The sequence below is a fragment of the Sciurus carolinensis genome, chromosome 3 (assembly GCF_902686445.1).
Source record: "Sciurus carolinensis chromosome 3, mSciCar1.2, whole genome shotgun sequence".
In the NCBI taxonomy this organism is placed as follows: Eukaryota; Metazoa; Chordata; class Mammalia; order Rodentia; family Sciuridae; genus Sciurus; species Sciurus carolinensis.
Window position 1 is genome coordinate 78,819,494 of NC_062215.1, and position 22,329 is coordinate 78,841,822.

The 22,329-nt window shown below is 34.8% G+C and overlaps 1 protein-coding gene across 8 annotated transcripts in view; it reads right to left on the reverse strand.

Annotated features, from left to right (window-relative positions):
• Epb41l5 (erythrocyte membrane protein band 4.1 like 5) overlaps positions 1-22,329 on the reverse strand; it is a 126,431-nt gene that overhangs the window by 33,697 nt on the left and 70,405 nt on the right. For all 8 annotated transcript variants that reach the window (XM_047544363.1, XM_047544361.1, XM_047544362.1 and 5 more), the window contains one exon: positions 2,731-2,894. In XM_047544363.1, coding sequence (XP_047400319.1) covers positions 2,731-2,894 — 164 coding nt within the window. The remainder of the gene's footprint in view (positions 1-2,730; positions 2,895-22,329) is intronic.

Below are 22,329 nucleotides of genomic sequence, written 5' to 3' on the forward strand. Positions count from 1 at the left end.
TGCCTAGCGAGCTGCAAGGTTCTGGGTTCAATCCCCAGCACAAGAAAAAAAAATTTGACTGCTGTAGGTGTATGTGATGCAGGACAAGCATCTTTTGTCTTCATGATGTTCTTCCTAGCTGCAATATATTACAAATAAAGTCCTTTAATTACTGAAAGATAATACATTAAACAATTCATATTTAAATAAATTCTATTTAAATTAACCGCTAAAATAATTTTATATTGCAGGAACTAATGTGCATTCATCATTTTGGTAATTTTTTTGGTCACTTGACACAAAAGTTGTTAAATGCCTAACAACTTCTATGGAATCAGGTAGAAGGAAGGAGAAGAAAACTGTAAAATCATATCCTTGGATCAAGGGATCTTCTAAAAGTACTCACTGATTAACCCAGTGGATTCTCTTGCTGGTTGCACAGAATCTGGTAGAGAATCTTCAAGAAATACGATTCTCAGGGATCACTCTACAATAATTATATCAGAATTTCTGGAGGTAAGTTCTAGCACTGAAAGTTTAAAAACTTTGAGTGATTTTAATGTACAAATAAAGTTGAAAGTCACTCATTCAGGACTGCGCCACAGCTCAGTGGTTAGGCGCTCTCCTCCCACATGTGAGGCACTGGTTTCAATCCTCAGCATCACATAAAAATAAATCAATCAATAAATAAATAGTAAAGGTTTTGTGTCCATCTACAACTAGGAAAAAAAAAAGTCACTAATTCAACACTGGTCTTCTCAAAATCTTCCCTACCCATTTACTTAATTCCCACCTCTGGTTTTGTATATTCAAGTTCTCTGATGCTGAATTTTAACATGATTCTGATACTACAAATTCTTTAGCATATTCTGTTAAATTACTAGCTGTAACTAGTAACCTATGTAAATCAGGATTTTGACATTACATAAAAATATAGAATAAGCTGGATACCAAGACTGAGAGGCCTTAACTTTTAACATAAAACACACTATTTATTCTCACTGACTTTAAGCAAATGTTAAAAATCTCAACTGAGTAAGTGATATTAATAAAACTCCTATACTATGGAAGAATTTCTTCTGCCAATATCTCAACAGCATTCAAGCTCTACTTGAATAGTTTCTATAATGAGGAACTCCTCATCTCTTAGGTATCTATTACTAGTATGTGGCAGAAACAGTTTAAAAAATCAATCCCTATAGTAATGCAGGATTTGCTCCCCTGTAATTACAAACTGCTCATCTAGGATTCACCAATAAAGTGCCATAAAATAATATCTGTTATACCAGACATTCAAAATGTATGGAGAATTATCACATCTCATTTAATCTTTTCTTTTCTAGGCATCCCTAGTTCATTATGTCACGTTGTCCTAACCATACAATCTGCTAATAACTATATAGTCAATGAATGTTTGCTAATACTACTCTATTACATCAATGAAGAAATTAAATGTTTTGAATTCATATAATGGACTTAAAATGGAATATAAATAAAATCAACATCACCATCCCTATAAAAGAGACCTTTTAACCCTGAAAGTACTTTTCATTGAGTTACTCCTGTTTCTGAGTCTAAATCCTGATGGCTTTCATTTGTATGTCTAACATCTTTTCAGTAACAAAGAACAAGTACTTCTAAGAAGAGGTGGACTCCAAAATAGGGCTATTCAAACTGGACTAAGCAAGAGAGAGAAATAGTAAAAGATTTTTTGATAAATAGAAGGATGTTTTCTTAATCCAATATCTCACTACCTTAAAAAAATCAAATAACTTTATTATAAAATTACCAATGTAATAAATCAAAGTTAATTCTTGTTGCCCTGACCTCTGACTGATAAACACATTTTAAACATAGTGGATGTCAATAAAAACAAACATCATGATGTACCAGGACATTTGTTTACCCAGTTTATTTGTAGTAGTTACTTAGGAGATAAAAGAACACATTTTAATCCCACTTACTAGAAGTATTTCAGCATGTTCTATTAATCAGAAGCACTGCATGATTTTCCACTGACACTTTTTATTTCTAAATTACTAAATGCTATTGCTCTACCCTAAAGTCTTGAGAGACAACAGCATCCTCACTGGCAATTTTCTGTGAGTTGTTGAAAGATGGTGTCTAATTTTAGCCTATGTTAGAATCAAAATTGGCAAGACCCACATAAATACAAGCTGCTTTAAAATGAACACGCATTACACTGAGATTCAATAGGAACTTCTGTTTAAAAACATCTTATGCTTCACTATCAAACCAAACTCTCAAATATATAGACATTTTCAATGAGCAATTTACTTTCTCCTTTTAACCTTTGAGAAATTTAAGGAAAGCAGCATTTGTTCTGTATTATTTCTTTTTATGGTATTTGACAACAATAACCCTCATTAACACACACAAAAAATACTTTCTAGGAGCTAATGAAATATTCAAACATTCATTCAATTCTGTCCCCTAGAAGATCTTTATGGAAATTTTTTTTTTTTTTACTTAATTGGTACTCAAGAAACAAAGTAAACCTAAGAATAAAAACTCAAATGTTTAATGATCCAACTGATGCATATGTTTAATGGTCTTACATTATCTTAAATATTTCAATGCTCTCAAGTCAAAAAAGGCAGGGAATTGTAAAAATTGTGACTTAAATTTAAAAGCTCAACTATTACATGTAATATTCTTGAAGGAATTGATTTAAATATCTCTTTTCAAAGGATTTAAGTGTCACTAATATATTACAGAATATTTACTTACTCCCACATTCAACTTCAGGTTCCTCTAATCCAGTTTGCCTGGTGGCTATGTTAATGTCATCCAGTGCTGGGGATGTTTCCATGGTATCTGATGACCTAATTACATCACCAATGGCTGTTTCCAGTAAGTCTGGGCTATCTAGCAAATCAATACTGAGAGACAAGCTGTAAAGGCAATATAAAATTTACTTAGACATTAAACTTATAATAAAATGAATTTAAAATACTGACAAAAATCAATGTTGAGGAAAGATTCTTTGAAGAATTTTATTGAACTGGCTTTATTCATATCTCAGACCCCTCTGGTAAGATTTCCAGGCAAGATGGAGTAAAAGGGACTGGGTTAGCCTTCCACCCTTAGGAGGAAATGAGATCAGGAGGAGGAGGGGAAAAAACTATTCTCAAAACACTAAACATCAGGCAACAAAACAGAGTGACTCTGAGATTCAGAAGAATGTGAGTCTTAAGAAAATTTTCAGGCAATGGTGCAGAGACAGGGAAGTAAGGCAGAGCACCCAAGAGTCCTTAGTTGAGAAGATGGGACTAAAGAGTCCAGAAGACCGAGTTAGGGCCTGGGGAGATAGCTCAGCTGGTAGAGTGCTTGCCTTCTAAGCAAAAGGCCCTGAGTTCGATCCCCAGTACCGCAAAAAAAAAAAAAAAAAAAAAAAAAAAAAAGACCGAGTTAGACAGATGTTATAGGACAGGGTGCCAAAGGAGAAGGCAGCACAGAGACAGTCCTAGAGGTACGCAAAGGGTCCACCTCAAAGTATTCAGCATGTGTGAAGAAACTCCCAAAGTCCTGGAAAGGAATTACTTCAATGCATTAGAGGGAATCTTTGGCACTCACATGACACCATGGTGCCTGTTTCCACTGGGCTGTGAAAACATAATTCACAGAGCACTCACTCTCTCCTCTATAGAAGAGAGAGATTAACCCAGACAAGCACTGCAACAAACTCACCTAACAAATTGTGAGAACTGAAAAGTTCAAATGTTTCCAAGTACCTCAACCACATCTCAAAACAAAGCTCAAGAATATGTAGAAGAATATAAATACAGCAGCCAATAAAGTAAAATGCACAATTTCAGGCCTCCACTCAAAGATAACCAAGAATGCAGAGGCAGAAAGACATCCTATACTAAAGAGAATAAATCATCACCTGAAAATCAATTGAAACTGACCCAAATGTTAAGAATTAGCAGTGAGGAATATCAAGTTGTTATAATTGTTTTCCATATGTTTTAATAATTAAGCCCCCAAATGGAAGACATAATATTTAACTTAAAGAAACAATAGCTAGTATCCAAAACAGAATATAAGGAGAAAAAATACTGTTTAAAGTTTGTTTTAAAAGAATATCAGAATATGGGACAATTTCAAGCCAGTTGCACTATGGATAATGAGAGTACCAAACAGTGGCTGGAATTTTTCCCAGTTTGATGAGAATTATAAACCCATAGGTTTAAGAATCTCAATAAACCCCAAACATAAGAAATATGAAGAAAACAAGCACACTATAATAAAACTGTTTAAAACTTATAGTAAGGGCTGGGGAGATAGCTCAGCTGGTAGAGTGCTTGCCTTGCAAGCACAAGACCCTGAGTTCAATCCCCAGTACCGCAAAAAAAAAAAAAAAAAAAAACTTATAGTAAGAAAATCTTGGCCAAGTGTACTCTTGTAATCCCAGCTACTCAGGTGGCTGAAGCAGGAGGAGTACAAATTCAAAGTCAGTCTTAGCAACTTAGTAAGACTCTAGAAACAACACTAAAAAGAGTTGGGGACAGAGTTCACTGGTAAAACACTCTGGGTTCAATTCCTAATACTGCAAAAAAGTAAAAGAATTTAAAAAAAAAAAAAACTTAAAAGTAGCCAGAGATGATGTATGTTTAAAGGAACAAAAATAGACTCTGCATCGGAAACAATGCAAACTAGAGGCAGTGGAAGAACATCTTGAAAGAACTGAAAGAAAAAAAAAATTAACTAAATTTTAGACCTAGCAAATAAAGCTTTCAAAATCAAAAGCAAACCTAGGTATATACCCAATACAAAAACATGCAGATGTAAATTTTCATTGAAAATATGATGCTAAGGAAAAACCTGTCACAAAAATGCTACATACTGTATGATTCTACTCATATGAAATGTCCCATATGTGCAAATCCATAGACAGAAAGTAGATTTGTGACTGCTAAGAGCTGAAGGAGAGCCCAAGGAGGAATGGAGATTGACTCTGTGGTATAAGGTCTGAAATTACATTCAGTAAGTGCTGCCTTGACATCTCTAAGCTTCACAGGGCCCCAAAAGCCCTTAAGTTTTTCTATTCTCACCAGATTTCACACTCACTCAATGGAAAGACACCCCACTCAGCTAGTTCCACTACCAACCTCTGCCAGCTGCACTCTTCCCAATTCTTAACCTAATTTCACTTCTCTGCGAGCCTGTGATATTATTCAAATAAGCCAATCACATCTGAATACAGACCAAAAAACGTAAAGGAATTAATAATTTAAGATCTTCCTACAGGTCTAATTGACTTCCCTAGCAAATTCTATTAAAGATGTAAAAGAAAATAAAAGTACCAATCTTCAACAAACTATTTCAGAAACAGAAGAGGCAACAATTCCCAAATTAATTCTGTGAGGCCATTTTTACCCTAATACTGGAACCATACCAAAGACATAACAAGAAATCAAGAAAGAAGTAAAAAAGATCACCCGCCATGACCAAGTGGAACTTATACTAGGAAAGTAAAGTTGGTTTAAAATCTCAAAATTAAGTAATACACCATATTAATAGAGCAAAACCACATGGTCATCTCAGTAGATGAGGGAAAAGTATTTGACAAAAAATTCAACAATATTTGTAATAATAAACAAACTCAGAATAGAAAGGAATGTCCTTGATCTGAAAAAGGGCATCTACCCCAAACAAACCAAATAAACCAAAATCTAACATCACATGTAATAATGAAAGACAAATGCTTTATCTCATTAGAAATAAGACAAAGCTGTTCACTCTTGTCACTTCAAGTCAACATTGTACTGGAGGTTCTAATTGTGCAAAAAAAGGAGGAGAAAAAGAGAGAAAACGTAAATCAAAAGTATTCAGATTAAAAAGGAAATCAAATGACAGAATTCTATATATAGAATATCCAATGAGAATCCACAAAATATTCTCAGAAAGTTCAGCATGGCTACAAGACACAAGATCAATATATAAAATCAACTGTATGTTTATATACTAGTAATGAACAACTGGAAGTTCAAATTAAGATAGCAAATCTATTCACAGTAGAATCAAAAGGCAAAAATGAATAAGTTTTATAAAGAATGTGCAAGGCTTATACACTGAAAGCTAATAAAGATCTAAGTAAAAGATTTTGATATTCATGGATAGGAACACTTAATATTGTCAAGATGGCAATTCTCCCCTGAGCTATACATTTAATATGCATTATCAAAATTCCAGATTTTTTTTTTGTAGAATTCATCAGTCAACCCTAAAATTCATAGGTAAATTAAATTTGGAATAGCCAAAACAACTTCAAAAAAGAATACAATGGAATAATGTACATTGTCCAATTTCAGAACTCACTACACAGCAAACAGTAATCAAGAGTATGTGGTACTGGCATGAAGATAGGCAGGTAAATCGACAGAACAGATTGGAGTACAAATTTTCTCATATTTATAACTGACTTTTGGCAAGACAAATCACTAAGAAAAAAGATAGCCTTAATTGTGCCAGGACAATAAAATGCAAAAATTTTGAATTTAAACTCTACTTCACACTATTCACAAAAATTAAATCAAAATGGACAAGATACCTAAGTCCCTATTTAAGAACTTAAATTAAAACTTTAGAATAAACCACACAGGAGAAAAGTCTTTATGGCCATCATTGAGTATAATATTCCTAGATATAACACCAAAGGTATGATCCATAAAAGAAAAATTTTACACAATGAACTTCATCACATTTTAAAATGCTTGAGCTTTAGAAACCCATGTGTGAAAATGAACAGACTCCACAGACTAGAAGAAGTTTTGTTAATCATGTACCTAAGAAGATACTAGTACCTAAAACATACAAAGAAAACTCTTAGTAAGATGACCCATATAAAAACTGGCAAAATGTCTGAACAAACACTACTTCAGAGAAAATATTCAAATAGGTGATACTCAACATTTTGGAAAATATGAATCAAAACTACACTATGCCCACTGCAATGGTTATTAAAAAAAAAAAAAAAAGACATTAAGTGTTAGTGAGGATGTGGAGATGAGGTAACCCTCGTTCATTTCACTCAGGGAAAGTTTGCCCATTTCCTAAAAACTTAAATATAAATTTACCATACAGTCCATCAATTTTCCTCTTACAAGTCTAACCAAGAAATATAACTTATGTCTGTGCAAAAACATATGGACAGCCAGACTCAGTGGCCCATGCCTGTAATCCCAGCTACTTAGGAGGTTGAGGTAATACTGAAAGTTGGAGGCCACCCTTGGCAACTGAGATCCTATCTCACACTAAAGCGAACTGGGACTGTAGCTCAGTGGGAATGCCCGAGTTCAATACCTAGTACCTCTTCAGCCCTCAAAAATGCAAGTGTATAAATATTCTCAATGTTATTCCTAACAGTCCAAAAGTGGAAACGATCCAAACTTTGACTAACAGCTAAGCAAATTGTAGTATATCTATACAATGGATATAACAACAAAAAATCAGCACCACTCAATGAAATTCACAAACATTATACTTGGTGCAAGAAATCAGACACAAAAGCATATATATATATATATATATATATATATATATTTTTTTTTTTTTTTTTTTTTTTTTTTGTTGGGTGCTGGGGATCGAACCCAGGGCCTTGTGCTAACAAGGCAAGCACTCTACCAACTGAGCTATCTCCCCAGCCCCAAGCCTATATATTGTATGTATTCATTTATATGAAAATGTTTACAAAAAGCAAATAAATATACAAAGACAGAAAGCAGATCACTGGTTGCCATGGTGGTAAAGTAGGGGCATGACTTAAATGTAAACCAGCATGAAGAAACTTTTTGGGATGGTGAAAATGTTCTAAAACTGTATTATGGTAACTGTATAACTCCATATATTTCTAAAAATTATAGAGCTGTACACTGAAAAGTGAACTTGTGGTATAGAAAAATAAGCCTCTGTAAAAGTTGTTCTTAAAAATAAATTCTGAATTTAGAAATCTATCACCCAATATAATTTATATTAATACTTTATTTCTTGGTGGGGGTGGCAGGTGCTAGGAATCAAATCCAGGGACTCACACAAACTAGGCAGGTGCTTTACCACTGTGCTAAATTCCCAGCCCTGACAGTTTTTTGGTTTTGATGAATCTTACTATGTTGCCAAGACTGACCTCATACTTGGGATCCTTGTACCTCAGACTTCCAAGTAGGTGGAGTTCACAGGTATGTGCCACCTGGTTCTAACACAAATGGGATCTCTACAATCACTTGGTTGTACAAGTTTCAACAAGTCACTTTACCTTGCTTTCAAAATGTGTTCTAGAGTTGAAAAACTTAAGTAACGGTGGCGAAGAGGGTGGTGGTAGAGTTTTGGTCTCCCTACATTGGTTTCTTTCATGGGCTTTTTACTTGTATTTGTGACGTACATTTAATTCACAAGGTTTCTTGGCCAAAACATTTGGAAACCACTGGATTGAAGGTACTCCTGGCACATTCCATCTTTGACACTGTAAAAATTTCTTCATATAAAACCAGTACATCAGTTCATTTTTCATACCATTTCCTACTGGTCCAACTGTTATCCACACTAAGTGTGAATCCATGTCACCTCTGGGGATTTTTTGTTTTTAAAAAACAAGAATGAAGATTAAAGAGGTGCTAGTAGTGATGGAGAAAAAAATGAAACAACTGACAAATTACTGGAATTTATTGAAGTTGAGCAATGAGCACTCAAGGGCTCATCATACATTCTAATTGATCTATTTTTTACATTTTTGGAACACATTTTAAAAAATAGGGATATCAATATTTTGGACAAAAGGATGTGAGAATTGGAAGGAGTTTTTTTAATTACACACCACACTAAAAAGACAAAAAACTTTATAAATCAGAAAGTAAATGGAAACATGTAAAAACAGTATATGGGTTGAATTGTGGTCCCAGTTGAAAATTCAAATTGTTAAGTTCTAAACCCTAATGCCTTAAAATATGCCTTATTTGATAGGATCACTACAAATATAAATAGTTAAGTCAGGAAAAGTTCATTCTAGAGTGGGGTATAGAGAATGAAGTCCTTATAAAAAGGGAAAATGCTGATATAGGTGTACACGCAGGGAAAACACCATGTGAAGATGAAGGCAGAATGGAGATAAAGCATCTACAAGCCACGGGACACCAAAGATTGCCAGTAAACCACAAGAAACTAAGCAAGAAGCATTGAACAAATTATTTGACAGCCCTCAGAGGAAGCAACCCTGCCAACACCTTGATCTCAAATTTACAGCCTTTCAAAATGTGAGAAAAATCTGGTTAAGTAATCCAGTTTGTGAACCCTGTAATAGCAGTCCTAGCAAATGAATACATCCCTCATTCTAAAGATCTGAGCAAAACTTCCTGAGACAACCTGAAAGCATACATCATTCAAGTAATAAAAGGAATCAAAAAAAAAAAAAAAAAAAGAGAGAGACATTCTGTAAGGAAATTCAAAGGGCTAGAAAGTACTTTGACTTTTCTGTCCATTCCACAAGAACAGGGACTTGTAAAATCACATCAAGAAAGAATGGCATCTTACTCTGGGTTGGTGAAGTGCCGAGCACCAGAAACCCCTAAGGTCTATGTTGGGTGGTAGAAAATTCTCAGGAAAATTTCATGCATGAATCTGCAAATTTGGGTGCATATTTAAATATACTTCCCATGTAGTGAAGTGCCTCCTTCAGGACAATGTAGTCCAAAACAGTAAGCTGAACTGAACCAACCTGAAGGAAAAGACCTGCAGTTGGACAAGCTGTATTTCCAATGCTTGGGGACAGCACAGACTGCATAGGCCAAGTTGTACAATGAATAAAAACAGGAGCAAATGACAATACATTGGGGGGAAAAATCTAGAAGTCTAATGCTGTTAGCAAATTACTTCCTTTAAAGGTTGGGAGAAAAGAAAGTTCTTCTTTAGAAAAGCAACTCATTTATACAAGGAATGACAGATTTAGAAAATCACCATATTACAAATAGCAAATTAATAATAATGGATTCAGGCAAAACTCATCAATGGGTACTAAAAACACAGGACCTATGCTTTGGTAGGAATAAGAAAACCACTCAGTCTCAAAATGACACTCCACAGATTACAAAGGGGAAACATACTTTTACAGGGAAGTCAGGTGAATATTACCTCTATAAAAAAAAAAAAAAAAAAAAAAACCTAGTGAAAAAAAAATGCGGGGCTGGGGATATAGCTCAGTTGGTAGAGTGCCTGCCTTGCATGCAAAAGGCCCTGGGTTCAATCCCCAGCACCCAAAAAAAAAAAAAAAATGCTCAGCCTTAACCTAATCAAGACAGAAACCAGACAAACCTATCCTGCAAAAACACTGGCAAAGGCTCTTTTTTAAAGAGCCCAAAATTATAAAGGGCAAAAAGGCTGGGGACTATTCTTGATTAAAGATACACGAAAAAATTGAAATCTTGATTGGTTCTTAGATAAAGAGAAAAAAACAACTATAAAGTACATTTACTGAACCACTTGGGAAAATCTGAATATGAACTAAACATTAGATCAATGATAAGTTTTGTGTAATAAAATGTATTATGTACAAAAATGCCTTTGATTTTTGGAAATTTACATAAATCTATTGAAAGTAACATAAGATCTTCATTATGATTCTCAAATAGTTCATCCAATAAAATAAAATGCCAGCAAATAAGAGAAAATATTAACAGTTGGCAAATGAAAGGACACATGATGTATTCATAGCCACCATTCTTCTAATTTTTTTGTAGGTTTTAAGTTTTCCAAAATAAAAAGTTGGAAGAAAAGTTGTGCTTCCCTTGGACCAAGTGTTAAGTCCAACTTTAAGCACATTCAATGGAACATTAAAATGTACCAAGGTCAGATGACTCAAGTAGTAAAAAAGTACCTGTGGGCAAAAGCTGAACCAGGAAAAGGGGCGAGAAGAAGGGTGTTGGAGAGGTGAAACATGAAGCATTTTGCCTATGTTGAGGTAGTGATAGGTCCTATGAGGGCCTCAGAACAACATACTAATGTGTAGTAGCACAAGAGTATGCACGGCTGGGTGGTGTTGCACACCTGTAATCCCAGCAACTTGGGAGGCTGAGGAAGGAGAAGCCCAAGTTCAAGGCAGCCTGGGCAACTTAGAAAGACCCGTCTCAAAATAAAAAATAAAAAGGGCTGGAGATGTAATTCAGTGGTAGAGCATTCCTGGGTTCAATTTCCAATACCTCCACCCCGCCCCCGCCACACACATATACAGAGTGGGCACTAGCATACATGCCATGACACACTGCTGGATTAAAACAGTATCATTCAAGTAAGACTTTCCCCACTTTCCCCTTTCATCTACTTCAACCTTAAAAGTAAACACCACCGAACAAGGGAAAGGGAAAATTAAAAGAATGAACAACTCTCACTGTAAATTTGGAGAAAGGTGAAATGAGGTTGGATGTAATTTCAGAAGAGGATTTATTTATCACTTAAATTATGTTTCAATTACTGAAAGTAAGGTATATAAAAATAATGGGCTAGAAAGGGGAAAGATAAGTCCACCTTGTATGAATGAATATGGTAATCAAGAGCAACAAAGTAGAACATTCAGCCCTTTCTAAGACAGTGATGAATTTTTTTTCATACATGTATATAGGGTAATAATGTCTATCTCATACTACACTCCTTCCCATCCCCACCACCCCACACCTCCCTCACTGCCCTCTGCATAATCCAAAGTTCCTTCATTCTTCCCTACCCATCCCCCACTATGGATCAGCATCTGCTTGACAGTGATGAACTCTTAGTGAACTGAACCTTAAGCCAAGAGATACTTGAGGAGTCAGGAGTGGAAACAGGCACTGGGGTAAAAAAAAAAAAAAAAAGAAAAAAAAATCCAACTCCTTGGGTGAATGAAACCTAAGATACTGCATGTGAAACAGTGAACAAGACTTAGTCTACTACATAAAATCAAAGGAATGTATCTTCTGGATATGAACAGAAGCTGAGAAAGCTCTATTCACAAGTCTAGAGTTTCAAATGAGAAGAAACTGTTTGCAGTGAAATCAAGGAAATATTCACAAGTATCTATGCAAATGACCATCAGGTACCACATTCTGTCTCCAGAACTGAAGCAATTTCTATGAAAGATCCTACAAGAGGGTCTCAAAATCTGAAGCTGGGAAAACTTAAAACTACCTTGTAGGGAAGAAGGAAACAAAACTGTTTAAAGGCAGATTGAACTCATAGAAACAAAGCACATAAAGAAGTCTGATGTTATAACATACAACCAGACAACCTAAGAATCAAGAGCATTTAAAGTTAAGGAAGTAGAAGGGATAACAATCTAAAAAAAAAATGTAAAGTAAGTATATTACGTGTTCTGAAAGACATAAAGAAGGTATAGAATCAATAAAACAGGAAAGGACATTATGAAATAAAACAGCAGTTTCTAAAAGATGAGAAATTGAGTCAGTAAAATAAATGCTCAAAGGGAAACAGTTGAATAAAGAAACAAAGAAAAATTATTCATTAGCAGATATTAGCAAAATCACCAAGAAGGTAATAAAGATATAGTAAATATAAAAGAGATACAGAGATTGAAAGCTGCAACCTATATTTATTTAATAGAAATTTCAGGAGGAAAAGCAGAGAACATGAAAATGGAGCAATATTAGAAGAGCTAATGACCGCCTCTTCCAAGAGAAGACATTCACAAAGGATTAAACACTCAACACTGAACACTAAGTTTTACTTCTACTTTCTCATAAGACTCCTCTAAAGTGATAGTACAAGGACACAAAATCACAGTAATTTATAAGGAACAAAAAAAAAATTTTTTTTTTTTTGAAGGCAATGAAACAGATGGACAAGTGATTGTTGATTAGAAAGGCTGTGAAACTAAAACCTAAAGGTACAGAAAGTTTAGTGGAAAAAAAAGTCACTACGCAGATCTCAAAAAAAGCTCCAATTCTACAGGCTGGCTTCCTTCTTGATTCTAATCTTCTGAAATACAAATGTTTTAATATTTAATGAATTCCAATTATCTTCTTTCTTTAGTCACAAGAACTTTAGTGTTATATCTAAAAGATACTGCCTGATTCGTGGTTACAAAGATTTACTCCTATGCTTTCCTCTAATATAGTTCTAGCTACTAAACTTACATCTATATCCATTTGGAGTTCGTTTTATATGTTATGAGACAGAAGTCCAATATCATTCTTTTCCCCAGCACCAAATAAAAATTAAAAAAAAATAAAGGTATGGTGTCCATCTACAACTAAAAACTTTTGAAAAATTAAAAAACAGAAAGATAAAGAATGTTTACATCTATATAGGACAGATGCTTAGGGATGAATTACTTGCTTTTACAAGATTACACAAATAAGAGAATAGTGTACAAAACTACACAGAAAACTGAAAACCTAAATGAAATTAATAAATTCATGAAGAAATTGGCTCCAAAAGAAATAGAAAACCTGATTAGACTAGTAATAATTAAATAAGCAGAGTTAATTTAAAAATATCTTTCCATGGGTTGGGGGTTATAGCTCAGTGGTACAGTGCTTGCCTAGCATGTGTGAGGCACTGAGTTCCATTCTCAGGACCACATATAAATAAATAAAATAAAAGTCTATCAACATAAAAAAAATGTTTTTAAATATCTTCTTATAAAGAAAACAGTATGTCAATTCAACTACACAGAAGAGTCCTACCAAATTTACAGGGAAGAGCTCATTCTACTTTTACATAAAGTCTTCAGAAGATTAAAAAAAAAAAAAAGTGGGGAACATTCCATAGCTCATTGTATGATACTAGAATTAACCAAATAAAAATACTACAGGTTAAAAAAAAGACAAGTCAATTTCAGTCATGAAGAAGCTAAAAATCGTGCTGGGTACGATGGCTTGGCCCTGTAATCCAAGCAGCTCAGGAGGCTGAGGCAGGAGGATCCTGAGTTCAAAACCAGCCTCAGCAACAGGGAGGCACTAAGCAACTCAGTGAGACCCTATCTACATAAAATACAAAACAGGGCTGAAGATGTGGCTCAGTGGTCAAGTGCCCACGCTCCCACACAAAAAAAAAGAAACTAAAAATCTAAACAAACTAGCAGCAGACCAAATCCAGGCATGTGTGATGTTATTTACATGAATATAAATCCATGTGATTAAATGCAATACAATGATACACAAAGATACACTGAAAAAAGAATAAGCACTTACAAACACTGGTGAAATCTGAATAAGATCGGAAGTCTAGTTAATTATACTGTGCCAGTTAGTTTCTGGATTTGACAATACAGTTATACAAGATATCAGCATTAGGGGAAGTACTGAAGAAATACTCACTAAAAAATACAGGATTTCTGACAGAGGAAGAATGAGGACAAATAACATTACTCAAGTGGTGCTGAGTCAATCAATCTGTTTGGAAAAATAATTAAACTATCTCTACTTCACCCTTCATATAAGGTAACTAGTCTTAAATGTGAAAGGCAAAACTACCACACTTTTACAAAAATACAGGAGTTAAAGGTTCATAACCTCAACATAGGAAAATATTTGTTAACTAAAACTCAAAGTATAGCACAAGAAAAACATTGCCAAAAAAACCTGATAAATTTAACATTTGTTTATGAGCAATATAAAACACATTCAAGCCATAATTGTCTTGGTAGTCACAACCTGGAAACAAAAAAGATGTATATCAACAATAAAATGGACATGTTTTGGTATTTCCTAAAGATCTGGAAAACCACACCAGTATAATGAATAAACAATCTCTACAAGCATTAACATGGCTGATTCTCAAAAGGAAAGCAATGGGTAAGTCACACAATAAATTATAATTCAACCTACATGAAGTTCAATATGGATATAAAACATAAGGTAAAATTACTTTCAGAAAAATAGGAAAATTATTGAAGATAAAATTCATAGTAGATGTCTTGGGAGGGACAGAATGGAAGGAAATAGAATTATGGTCACACAGAGGGTTCTAAAACAATTTCTACTTCTTAATATGAAGAATGATATTCAAATTGAAACTGTTTTTTATAAACTTTATATGAATGTACTTCCATCATAAATTTTTAAAATAAAGAGCAAATGGAAAAATTTTTAAGGGTAACATCCAAGATGTTTTGTTCTTCAATGGGAAAAAAATCTTTAAACCCTTTCGAATTCGCACTTGATAATTTCACAAATTTACTTGTCTATTTGGGTATTCACTTTACCCCCCTAGTAAGCAGAATGAATATTTATTGTTCTACTTAAGAAAAGTATACTTCTTTTGACAGTAAAGATTTTTTTGTGGTACGTGACTGAACCGAAGGTTTCATACATGTTGGGCAAGCACCCTTAAACTTAATTACATATCATCAATCCTTTTTATTTTTTGAGGGAGGTCTTGCTAAGTTACCTAGGATGGTCTCAAACTTGCTATCTTCCTGCCTCAGCCTCCAGAGTAGCTGGAATTTCAGTGTGCAACACTGTTCCTGGACTTCAATTTCAAGTTTACAGTATAAGGATTGAGTTCCCTAAATTTGAAGGGAAGAACCAGGTTGGTATAGAAGACTCAATTACCTCCTCTTCTGCAGGGAAGCACATAGGAAAAGAAAAAGAAAAAAATACTGTGATAACTGAAAGACGTGGTAATAACATCAGAAACATGTTTGTTTCTAAATTATAAATCTGTTGAAGGACATACAGTATATAAAGATATAATTTGTATGACAATAACAGCACAAAACATGAGCGAGATAAAGTTATAGAGGAGCACAGCTTTTATATACTACTGCAATTAAATTGGTATTAATACAAACTAGATGTTAAATGTAATCTCCATGGCAAACACTAAGAAAAAAATAAATGTTTTAAAATAAAAGAAACAAGAGACTTGAAACGGTACATCAGAAATACCTACACTTAATACAAAAAGCAGTAATGGAGGAAGTGAGGAAGAAAAAAAGACATAGAAACAAACAATGTTCTCCCTCATCAGCATTTACATTAAGTATAAATGTCCAATTAAAGGCAAGAATTAGCAGAGAAGATTAGAACACATGAACCAACCATATGGTGTCTTTAAGAGACAGACTTTAGATTCTAACTCACAAATAGGTTTAAAGTAAAAGGATGAAAAAGATATTCCAAGCAAACACTAACCAAAAAAGGGGATGGAGTGGCTATACTAATCCCAGGCAAATGAGCTGTAGGACAAAAATTGTTGCCAAATACAAAGCATAATGTTTTATAATGACAAAAGGATCAGTTCACCAAGAAGATACAATCAAAAGCATATATGCATCTAAAACATAGCTCCAAAATACACAAAGCTAAAACAGAATTGAAAGGAAAAAAAAAAAAAAAAGTACTTTTACTTTTATTAAGAATAGAAAAAGCAGGTAGAAGACCAAAAAGGAAGCACAAGAGCCGAGCACGGTGGCGCACACCGTGTAATCCTAGCAACTTGGGAGGCTGGGGCAGAAGGATCACCAAGTTCAATGTTAGCCTCAGCAATTTAGCAAGATCTTATCTCAAAATAAAAAGGGCTAAGGATGTGGCTCAGTGTTAAGTAAGTGCCTCTGGGTTCAATCCCTGGTAACAAAACAAAAAAAAAAAAAAAAAAAAAAAAAGGAAGCAAAAGATTTGAACAATACTATAAAACGAAACTTACAATCATGTACGAAACACTCCAGTAATAAGAGAATACACATTCTTCTCAAATGCAAATGAAACAATCTCTAAGATAGACTATATTACAGAATGGGAGAAAATTTTCCAAATTACGTATCTGATGAAGGACTTGTTCTGAAACATGTGAAGAACTTACAACAATAAAAAGAAAACACTTTTTTTTTGTGGGGAGTACTAAAGATTGAATCCATGAGCACTTAACCACTGAGCTACAGCCCCAGACCCTTGAATTTTGAGCAGGGTCTCCTTAAATTGCTTAGGTCCTAAGTTGCTAAGAGCTGGCTTTGAAATTGCAATCCTCTTGCCTAAGCCTCCTGAGTTGCTGGGCTTACAAGCATGCACCACCATTATTTTTTAATGGGCAAAGAATGCAAATAGATTTTCCTCAGAGAAGGTATAAAAATGGTCAATAACCATATCAAAAAAAAAAAAATCCGAAAACACCAGTTCCCATACTACTACTTTATAATAGCTAGGATGTACTATAATGAACAGGGCAGACAATAACAAGTGTTGGCAAAGATATGGAAAAACTGAACATTCATATATTGCTTGTTGGAATATAAAATGGTGTAGCCACTGTAGAAAACAATTTGGCAGTTCCTCAAAATGGCAAAAATAGCTACCATGACTTAGTAATTCCCTTCTTATGCATATAACCAAGAGAATTATAAAAACATGTTAATATAAAACTTGTACATGAATGTTCACAGCAGCATTATTCACAAAGGAAAAAGAACCCAAATGTTCAATAAATGACACATGGATAAATAAAATGTACATCATACAACATTCACCCAGTAAGAGCAATCAAGTATAGTCTTCTGTATTGTGGGTTCCATCCCTATGGATTCAACCAAAGATTAGAAATATTTGAGGAAAAAAATTGCATCTTAGAGAACATAGAGACTTTTTTCTTGAATACAGTGTAACACTTATATACTATTAGATATCATAAGAATTTAGGATTCAAGTTTTATAGGAGATGTACATAAGTTATATGCAAATATTACACTATTTTACCAAAGGAACTTAAACATCCATAGACTTTTGTATCTACAGTGGAACGAGGGGTGTGCCACAGATACTAAGAGATGCTAGCACTGAAACATGCCATCAAGCAGAAAAAGGCCAGGCGCAGTGGTCCACGCCTATAATCCCAGAGACTTGAGAGGCTGAGGCAGGAGGATTGAGTTCAAAGCCAGCCTCAGCAAAAGTGAGGTGCTAAGCAACTCAGTGAGACCCTGTCTCTAAATGAAATACAAAATAGGGCTGGGGATGTGGCTCAGTAGTCAAGTGCCCCCGAGTTCAATCCCTAGTACCCAAAAAAGAAGAGACCTGAACACATGTTAAGTGAAAGAAGTCAGAAAAAAGACCACATATTGTATGATTTATTTTATAGGGAATTCCCAGAATGGGCAAATCTCTGGAGGTAGAAAGTAATTATGGGGAGTGGGTAATAGGGAGTACTGCTAATAAGTCAGGAATTTCTTTAGGGAACTGAAATGTTCTGAAAATAGATAGTGATGATGGTTAAACACTTTTGTGAATACATTAAAAACCACTGAATTGTATACCGCAAAGTTTTTCTGTAATGCAGTTAAGACATTCCATTTTCAATCTATGGACTCTTGATAATTTGTCAGCATCGCCCCTTTCTCAAGAATGTGTAAAAGAATATGCAAACAGTCTGTATTTTCATTGCTTTTCCTTTCCTTCCTTTCCATGGACACTTACCTGAAAAGTTTTAAACAGTTTGCCTTGTCTCCCTCTACACCTTGGGGCATTTTGTTTTTAAAGTAATATGATTGAGGAAACCAATGCTTCCCATACCCCCATTATCTAAAAATTCATTATTTATCTATCTAGGTCTTTGTGTGTGTGCATGTGTAAGTACACAAGGTTTTTCACAGAAATGGGCACATATCTCAGACACTTAACTACTTGAGTTTTTAATGCAACATACATAACATGGGTGTAGCACATTTTATTACCTAGTCTCCACCAACTGGTATTTGACCCTCACATTGCCTCCACAGTTACCTTTGTAAAGCAGAACTGTTATTACATTGCATTTTACTCTCCACACTCCAGATCTCATTGTTTATACTGTGGTGGAGGCATTATGGAAGTTAAATCTGGGCTCTTGGACTGAGTCAGCACACTAAGCTGTCCAGAGTCTGAAGTCTAGTCTCATCATGTATTAGCAATGCAACTTTGGACAAGTTACACACATTTCCTGTGCCTTGATTTCTTCATAGTCTAAATACCTAACAGATCTCTGTAAGGATTATATGCTCTCTTGGAATAAATATTTATGCTGTACCTCCTGAAGAATGCCAGGCATAGAAGCACTTAAGTGTCAAATATGACTACTAGGACACTTCCCCGTGGACTTTGTAATCTTTACTCAAACCTGTTTCATCATTCAACTATATCTTAAACTTTGATACTTTTAAAATTTCTTTACTATGCCTCTCAGCCTATAATGACTTAACCATCCAATACTTAGATTCTGTGTATCGCTTGAAACCTAAATACAAATGTCAGGTAGCCGCCTTAAGGTCAACCTCTTTTAGTCCTGTGGGACCTTGCTCAAATAATGATTTATACTTGTATTAGGTATTTGAAAAATTATCTCCATAGTTTTAGTGTAAAATTTTATAAACCAAGGACAATTTTTTAAATTTTCATCACAAAGTGTGCCAAAATGTGCTTGACACTCATTCAGTTATATAATACATGCGGAGTACCTGCTCTGGGAATAGAGGAGTAAACAAAATAAATGCTCTTCTTTGATACAGCTTATAATTTATTTAAGAATATAGAGATGACAAACAAGTAAACAATATGCAAGATGAAATAAGGTGCGAAAAATAAAGGGTAAAGGAGATGAAGAATGCCAAGAAGATAGGGGAGCATGCAGTTGTTTTACAGAGTGGGAGGAAAGGCTTCTTTGTTAAGAAACCCTGAAGGTGTCAGAATAAGCCATGAGAGATTCAAGGAAAGAAAAGCATTCAGGAAGCAGTAAAAGTATAAAGACTCCGGGAAGGAACATGCTTCATATGTCTGAAGAAGTATTAAGAAATGAGTCTTTGGAGGCAAGTAAGCAAGGTCAAAATTGATAAAAGGGGTGAGAAAAATCATACTTGCTGATGTAAGAATGTGGATTTTTAGTCTGACACAAGGACACCAGAGGTATTAGCAGAGAAATGACATGATCTGGGTAATGATCCCTATGGTTGCTAAGGGGATATCAAACAGTAGCAGATGAAAAGTAATAACTATAAGTCAGGACTCACAGAAAATTTAAACAGCAGCAGTAGAGATGGTTAAAACGTGGTAGACTCTGGCTATATTTTGTGGAACTGACAGAATTTACTGATTGATGAGTATGACATAGAGTGTCAAGATGACTATAAGATACCATGGTCCTAATCACTGCTTCTCAAATTTTAGCAAGCTCCAAAATCTGCCAAAGGACACATTTGAACACAAGACTTCTGACCTCCTTTCTAGTGCTTCTGTATCAGGAGGTCTAGATTGGGCCAAGACGGATTAACCAAGCAAGAGGACAACCAGAGCTGCCATTTACTGAGATAGAAAAAAGTGCAGAGATGTAAAAACTGCAGAGGTCAAGAGATTATTCAATTCTGAACACATTAAATTTGGAATGCCACAATACCACCTCTGCACTCTTTTCCCCCCAAACCTATGACTTCGATCTAATCACATCCAAGTATCACAAAAAACAAAACTGAGGATATATAGGATATCTGACCAGTATTCAATGTATCATGAAAAGACATAGAGACTGAGTGTCAGACTGAGGACTAAATGCAATATGGGATCAAGGATCAGATCCTGGAACACTTGAAACCTGAATGCTGTACCAAGTTTAGTTAGTGGTACTGCACCAATACAAACTCTAGTTTTTATAATATCCTATTACTGTTAGGTGGGACATTAACAGGGAAAGCTAAAAGAGGGAATATGGGAGTTCACTGCACTGTTCTTGCAACTGTTCTATAAGCTTAATAGTATTTTATAATAAAAATTGTTTATTTAAATGAGATGCCTGTAATAGATACCTACGTAGAGAAGTCAAATAGGAAGTAGGATATTTAAGTCTGGTAATAAAGAGCTCCAAGCTGGAGATATAAATGAAAATGCCAATGTGTAGATGGCATTTAAAAGCATAACAAGAAAATGAGTTGTTACAGGAAAGGTCCTAAGACAGAGGATTAGGGAAAGGAGGAATTTGCACAGGGAACTAAAAAACAATGACTAGAGAGGTCAGAAGACAAAAATAGAGGAATATTCCTGAGCTAAGTAAAGAAAGTATTTCATGACGGGAGTGAGCAACTATTTTGAAAGCTACTAAGTTCACTGAAAATTAGTTATGGGATGAGAAATGTGGAAGTCAGCAGTGACCTGACAAAAGCTACTATGGTGATGAGGTAGCATTAACACCACTAGTTCATGAAAGCCTTTGTGTAAACAATGCATCCTAAAGGCACTTTACTTTTACCTATTGCAAAACTGTCATACAACAGACTGATCTGACCAATATTTTTACCCAAATCTTCCTGTGTCTTTGTAAAGACTCCCAAGGGTTTTGCTGGTAGTAGCCCCAAAAGAACTAATAGCTCTTATCTTCAAATTCCTAGAGAATTTACAATTGAATATGTAATCCCTAAAACCGATGGCCGAGTTATGAACATAGATTCGTTTTTAACAGCTCTTCTTTGTGATGGTATATATCCTAGTGATGTTTTATACCCATCCTGGAATGTTTTCCCATTTAAAAAAAAAAAAAAAAAAAAAAAAAAATCCTACCAGTACTGCGGACTGAATCCATGGCTTGGCTTGTGCAAACACAATGCCACTAAGCTATATCCCAGTCTGTCACCTCCCTCTAAATTTTCTCAATACCTCTTTATAAGTTCCACAAGATAAAAATCAAGCCAGCAATCATTTCCCTATAATTATCTCATTTGTATTTTTCTTTTACTCTACCCTAATAATTTAAAAAATATTTTTCATTTACTAACAATGATTAGGCCAATCTTTGGACAAGAACTTTATCAAGAAAAATGTACTTAAGTAATACTGGAAACAAAAAAATAGACCATTGATTTAAAAAGAAAGAAAGAAAAGGAAAACAAATATGCACTTCCCCTCTAACCCACTCCCATACTGGGGATTGAACTCAGAGGCATCCTACCACCAAGCTCTACCTCTAGCCATTTTTAGCTTTTGTTTTGAGACAGGGTCTCACAAAACTGCCCAGTCTGGCCTCAAACTTGCTATCTTCCTGCCTCAGTCTGCTGAGCAGCTGGAATTACAGGTGTGCACTAACTGAGCCTAGCAAAGAAACATCTTTTTTTAAAGGAATATACACTTTCTTAAATCTTAACCATACACTAATTTATCTAAAGTCTTCTTTATTAAAATTAGTTAAAAAACAGGGCTGAAGAAGGAGCTCAGTGGTAAAATGCTTCCCAGCATGTCTGAGGCCCAGGTTCAATCCCCAGTACTACAAAAACACAAAACTAAAAATAAATGAAATTCCCTTCAGTGACAAGAACGACAGCTGTTGAACCTGTTTTTAAGAGGAGGAGGTATAGGTTTATTACACCACTCAGGGAGTCTTCAGACCCAATCTTCAGAGAATGTT